This window comes from Vanacampus margaritifer, chromosome 1, assembly GCF_051991255.1.
Source record: "Vanacampus margaritifer isolate UIUO_Vmar chromosome 1, RoL_Vmar_1.0, whole genome shotgun sequence".
In the NCBI taxonomy this organism is placed as follows: domain Eukaryota; kingdom Metazoa; phylum Chordata; class Actinopteri; order Syngnathiformes; family Syngnathidae; genus Vanacampus; species Vanacampus margaritifer.
This window is the reverse complement of record NC_135432.1, coordinates 66,133,621-66,140,108: the sequence shown is the minus strand read 5'-3', so window position 1 is coordinate 66,140,108 and position 6,488 is coordinate 66,133,621. Positions and strand designations below refer to the sequence as shown.

Sequence of the window (6,488 nt, the reverse complement as noted above, 5' to 3'; positions counted from 1 at the left end):
CCCTCCACTCTCCCCACCCCACCCAATCACCTTCCCCTTCATGATTAGCACTGCTTTTGATACTTTTCTTGAAATGAAAATTACTAAAATAATAATAATAATAATAATAAAACATATGTTTAGTATAGGGCCTGATTTGAAGTGTTAATCAAATCCCCAAAAAATATTTGCTAAAGGCCCCTTTAATGATCTGTCCCTTGCATTGATTGATTGCTGATAAGCTGGAGTTTGGCCGCGATAAGCTGCTGTTTGCTGTGTTCTGACTCACACAAGCAAAAAGTAACATTTAAAGACAAAGACAACAAAACAGTCGAGTTGACTGTGCAAACGGACCAGCCCCAACACAAAAGCCGAAGAATGGACTCGCTATTTGCTCTTTGCGTGATGAAGCGGTCCACGTCGGTTTGCCGTCAACACGTGGACAATGAAAGGACTTTAAAAAAAAAAAAAAAAAAGCAACATTTTTCTTTTGAAGCACTTTGATTTTTGTTTTTAAACACAAATAATTAAAAACTGTATTATAGAGTAACGTGTTTTTTCGAGCTCAAGTTCTCACTATAACGTGTCAAATGGGGGGGGGGGGGGTATAATTTAATATAAAATAATGGATATGAATAATTTGTACAAATTCTAAAAATATATAGAATTTTTACTACTTACAAATAGAAGATACAGTTTTACTATATTATGAAAAGTTTATTACACATTTATTAACCATTAAAAAGTAGTAATAATATAATTTTGATAATTAGTGTAAGACTTTTTCAAACCTAATCAAATTACTGACAAATCTTCTCATTCTAACACTAATGAACATAGTATTTTTTTTAAAGTTATCATTTCATTTATGATTTTCATGTCAGGACTATCGGTGTTTATTTTCTTTTTCTTTTAAAAAAAATTGATTTCAAGGTCCACTTATTAGCGCATTCCACAAATAATGGGGAAGAAGGGCTGGGGTGGGGTGGGGGGGTTCACCTTTCCATAATTTATTAATAGGACTGTTTTTGTAGTAAGTCAAATATCTATAATAAGTTACATATAAACGTACAAATACCAAACCAAACGACAGCAATAGTGTCCCAACAAAAAAGCAAAACAAAACTGTACAACGATAGAGCAGAAAGTTTTTACATGAGGAGGGGGGGGGGGGGAAAGACAGTTAATGTAAATAATCTATGTTACGGAAGCGTATTGCATTCATTTTGGGGGAAAAAAACTCCTCTATTTTTTGTGACAATTTTTTTTTTTTTTGGGGGGGGGGCTTTTTTTTCTTTTTTAAATTATTATTATTTATCTATTATTTTATTTATTTATTTTTTTTTTCTGTTTTATGGACTATGTTTGCGTCATTAAAAAATATATTCCAGAAAAAACTGAAAAAATTTCAGAAAAACAAAATAGTCATAAAACAGAAAAAGAAAATAAAAACAGGGGGAACAGAAAATAAAAAGTATGTATATATCCTGAGTAACAGACAAAAATTCTGAAAAGAGAAAAAAAAATCCATAAATCGGGAAATTAAAAAAAGAAGAAGCAAACTTTCGCCCAAAAATTGTCAGAAATGCAGGAGGTTTTTTATGTCTAGTGAATGTAACACGCTTCAGTACTATGTCGAATTAAATATAATTTACATAAATAAATCCCACAACGGTTGCGGTAGAAAAAATGGAGTGCGAAAAAATAAAATCCTTCGGGGGGGAAAAAAGAAGTTTTTGTTTTGTTTAGTTTTGTTTGAAAATGTCTTCTTGTCTGATCGGGCCGGCCCTTTTTGGTCACCACGTCCTGCCGTACAAGAGCGCCGAGCACTGCAGCGCGCTTCCGTACTCGGCGGCGGGCGAGTTGAGGTGCGACAGTCCGCCCACTTGGCCGCCGTGAAGGACGGGCGGGCTGACCGACAGCGGCGGCCCGCCGGCGGCCACCAGCTCCGGAGAGTGTCCGGCGCTGCCCACCTGCTGCTGGCCGCTCATCAACATCAGGTTGGCGGCTTGCTGCTGGTGCGCGTGCGCGTGCGCGTGCGCGTGCGAGTGCTGCTGCTGCTGCTGCTGCTGCTGCTGCTGCTGCGCCGTCGCCGGTCCGCTGCCTTGACACGGCTTGCCGTCCTTGACCAGAACCGGAACCGCCACCCTGCGGGGTGACTGCTGCTGCGATTGTTGCTGCTGGCAGGCCGAGGCCGACCCCCCCTCCTGCTGGTGCATCTGCTGCTGGGACACTTTGTCCTTGGCTTGCCTCTTCATCTTGTAGCGGTGGTTCTGGAACCAGATTTTGACCTGCGTGGGGGTGAGGTGGATCATGCTGGCCAGGTGCTCGCGCTCGGGGGCCGACAGGTACTTCTGCTGCTTGAAGCGGCGCTCCAGTTCGTACACTTGCGCCTGCGAGAAGAGCACGCGCCGCTTGCGCCGGGGCGCCGCCGCGCTCAGGGAGCCGTGCATGCCCTTGGCGTGGGCCTCCGCCAGGGAGCCCAAGCCGCCCATGGCGCCCATGTTCATGCCTGACGACGAGCCGTGCATGAAGCGGGAAACTGCAACGAAAGCGCGCGTAAATACAGGCTTGAAGCAATTCAACACCAAAAATCATCAGAAACACAAAAATGTTCCACTAACATAAATTGGATTATAGACAATATTCTTTTCTATTTTGTATTTTTTTTTTCCAGTTAAAATATATAAATAAATCAGACAAACTGTGCGTTTAGTTCCATTTTTAGTATCAACGTTTCTTTGGTCATAAATTGAAAACACGCGTTTGTTAAAATAGAATATACGAAGCACACTTATTACGTCACATAAAGATATTCTGATCGTGCAACCAAATAATATTATTTTTTAGTACCAAAATTGCGTTTGTGCTCAGTTTAATATATTTCAGGAAAAACACACAGCAGTAAAAAAAATAAATCAATTATAATAATAATAATAATTTGGTCTGTAATTTTTATTATTATTATTTTGTTACAATTTGTGTCATGTCTTGAGATTGACTCTTTTTTTCTTTTTTTTTGCTTGTTCTTCCCTTAAAGGGATCTGGAAGCAATATGATGCACGCTGTCATGTTGACAAACAAATGACATAAATATGTTTATGTATACTATATTTTTTTGTGTTCTTAAAATGATTTTTGATATACTTATGTTTTCATTGTTTTCCATTTTTATCTAATAAAAAAATTCTGTTTTCTAATACAAGTTTCCAATGCAACAGAAATATTTCATATATTATAATAATGAAATGTATTTTCGATTTTTAAACAATGTATAGTTTTTTTTATTTTTCTATTTTCATGGAATAAATGATTTTTTATTTTTGTATAACACAATTTTTTATTTTCCTTTTTGAAATAATGAAAATGTATATATTTCCTATTATTTGTATATTTCTATATTTCTACTGCGTATTATAACAAATTGATTAATCACTCTTCAAATAATAATAACGTACTCTTTCAAGCATATCCTTATTAAAAAAAAATTGCTAATTATAAATATATTTTATTAAAAGGAATTATTCTCCATTTCTAGTATGAGAATATTCTTATTAAAATAGTGGATGCCCTTTTACTATCAATGAAAGGATATGATTTAATAAGTATTTTATCCTCAGAATAAAAACAAACAAACCTGTGTTTAATGTGAAACGTGCCTATTTTATATTTTGACATGTTAAAAATGTAGATGTTTCTATATTTTCCATCCATCCATTTTCTTCTACCGCTTATTCCTCACAAGGGTCGTTCTATTTAAAAATAATAATAATAATAATGTTACTTTTCTTGACGAGTTTCTATAGACTGTCAATATTCATAAAAGGAAGGATATGATTCAAAAAGTAGTATCTCAACGAAAACATTTTTATGCAAACAAAAAAATGATGAAATTTTTTTTGTCCAAGTTAAAAATATTATTTTTTTATTTTTGAATAAACAACGTATTTTATTTATTTTTGAATAAAAATGAATGGCTGTTTTTTTTTTCCTGTTGTTTTCTGCCAATATTTATTTTGGCTTATTTTAACTTATCTGAAATATTGTAAAAATACAGAATTGTCTACTTTTAAATATTTTTACTTCACACTTAATAAAGACTCGTATTAAATATTTAAAAAAAATAACATTTTCTAGTATATTTGAACTGTTAAATTATACAAATTAAGAATTTTCATTTTTTAAGACAAAAACGAATGTAGTAAAAACTTTAAATATTGTTATATGTTTCAATATTAAAATTATAGCATTTTCTATTTTAAGATAAATATTCCCCTTTTCTTTCAATGTTCTTGTATTACATATACAGTCAATATTTATAATTAAAATGTTTATAATAAAAAACATCTATGTGTAAAAATGTGTTGTCTGTTTTTTTTTTTACATTAGAAAATTGTAGACGTGTCTATTTTTAAATATTTGTTGTTGCTGTAAATAATAAAAAGGCATTATTTTCTAGTTTTGAGTAGTAAACGTTGTATTTTATATCTTTCCAAATAACAGAATTTTCGTTTTTTTTACTTCCTTTACATTGTTCTTGTATTACATCATGTCTAAAGCGAAAGAGCATGCATATGATGATCTTTATGTGAGAGGGGGGAAAAACTTTCTCCAAAAAAAAAAAAAGTGTTTGTATGTGAATTTATGTGGGTTTTACATTGCTTAAAGTGGCAATTTAATTTAAATAATAATAATATAATAAATTGGAAAATCAGCAACATTTACTACTTTGACATTGTAAACATATATGATTTATGATCTTTAAATTATCGTCTTAAATTAAAAAATGTTTTCTACTTTTGAATAGGAAAAAAGCGTATAGCATATTACATTTTTTATTTTCAATGATAAAAAATTATTTTGTTAGAAAAACAAAATAAAAATATTTATTTTTGTCTTCCTGTTTATTTTCTCCACATATTCAAATAAAAACAGCTAAAATGTCAATTAAAGTGTGCACTATTTTAGTTTTTTTTGTTATTTTAATTAATAAAAATGCGCTATTTTTTCTAATTTTGATCAAGAAAATATATACAGTACGTGTTCATATTTTTAATGAAGAAAAGTGCATTTTTTTTTGTCTTTCTGTTTATTTACTGTAAATGTTGAAATAAAAAGTGTAAAAAATAATAATAATAAATGTCAAAAAGTGCGTGTGTGTGTGTGTGTGTGTGTGTGTGTGTGTGTGTGTGTGTGTGTGTGTGTGCTCGCGCACGCATATGCCTGCGTGGAACTCACTGGTGGAAAAGCGTGGGTCAGCGGCTGGGTTGGCCGGGTACCATCCGGTGGCTGCGGCCGCCCTGACGCCGTCCTGGTAGGGCGCCAGGTCGCCGGGCACGTTTCCGTTGCAGTAGCCGCCCACCGCGCTGACGGCGGCGGCGTGGGACAGCTGCGGCACCACCCCGGCGGCGCTCATGTGGTACGACACCCCCCCTCCGGCGCCGCCGCCGCCACCGCCGCCGCCGCCCGCGCCCCCACCGCCGGCGTTGGGCCCCATGTGGTGGTGGTGGTGATGGTGGTGATGGTGAGGGTGCTGCTGCTGTTGCTGTTGCTGCTGCATGGCCGCCTGGGACCCTTGCAGCTGCCGGTAGCCCCCCAAGTTGTTGGCCACCGTTGCCCCTCCGCCGCCGGCTTCCATGGCCGCGGCGGCGGCGGCCGCCTTCTTGTAGCTCTCCTCCAGCGGACTCAGGATGTCGGACACGGAAAAGGGGGTCGTGTGCTTGGGGCTCATCGACATTATTTGTCCTGGGGGGTCTCCTCGTCCTCGTCCTCTTCTTCTTCTTCTTTTAATGCCCCTCTGCTTGTTGTTGTTCTTGTTGCAAGTCCTTCTAGTTGTTGTTAATTGGATGGAGTGGGAGCGCGCCGTGGCTGGCTCGGGGGGTCCACGCAGCACACGTTTAAGGCGGAGGGGGGAGGGAGGGGGTGGGCTCCTGTGACGTCAGCGCGCACTTGATTAACTGCACTGACTGCTGAGGGCCTCTTGATGAACATCACCAGAGAGAGAGAGAGAGAGAGAGAGAGAGAGAGAGAGAGAGGGCTGTCCGTTTGCATGCGTGGACTCTACTTCTTCTTGTTCTTCCGCAAGACTTGAGAGAGAAGAGAAGCCACTCTCACTCACTCCTCTCATATACGCGTGATTTTTTTTATTTTTTTTAAATAGATTGTTAGTGCACTTACAAGCCGGTGTTTGTTTGCGGATACTTGGCTCCGTGCAGTCAAGGTGCATGCAAGAAGACATTGGGAAATAAAGTCGAAAGTTGACTCTTTTTTTCCCCCTATAGTTTCTATATATAGTTATTGACGATTTTTGACTAGCTGTTATTTTCAGACTTTAAATACCTTGATATTTCAGAAATGTTGTTTTAAATCATTTAAATCTTTTTATGTATTTATTTATTATTTCTATTTATTTCATATTTTATTTGAAACAATTTTGAATAGTAAAAAGGTACGCATTCTTTTTTTTATAATTTTCTGATATTTTACAATAGGATTTAATATGATTTTTT

At 36.8% G+C, this 6,488-nt stretch overlaps 1 protein-coding gene across 1 annotated transcript; it reads right to left on the bottom strand.

The window, feature by feature from the left end:
- Window positions 1-975: 975 nt before the first annotated feature.
- Window positions 976-5,797, bottom strand: nkx2.1 (NK2 homeobox 1). The gene is made up of 2 exons (XM_077583282.1): window positions 5,218-5,797; window positions 976-2,521 (listed from the first exon to the last, which is right to left on the bottom strand). The coding sequence occupies exons 1-2, from the start codon at window positions 5,714-5,716 to the stop codon at window positions 1,776-1,778; spliced, it is 1,245 nt and encodes a 414-aa protein (XP_077439408.1). The 5' UTR covers window positions 5,717-5,797; the 3' UTR covers window positions 976-1,775.
- Window positions 5,798-6,488: the final 691 nt, after the last annotated feature.

Coding starts and splice junctions, on each gene's coding strand:
- nkx2.1 (XM_077583282.1), bottom strand. CDS start 5,716: ATGTCGATGAGCCCCAAGCACACGACCCCCTTTTCCGTGTCCGACATC. Junction 2,522..5,217: donor TGACCCACGCTTTTCCACCA/GTGAGTTCCACG, acceptor CTTTCGTTGCAG/TTTCCCGCTTCATGCACGGC.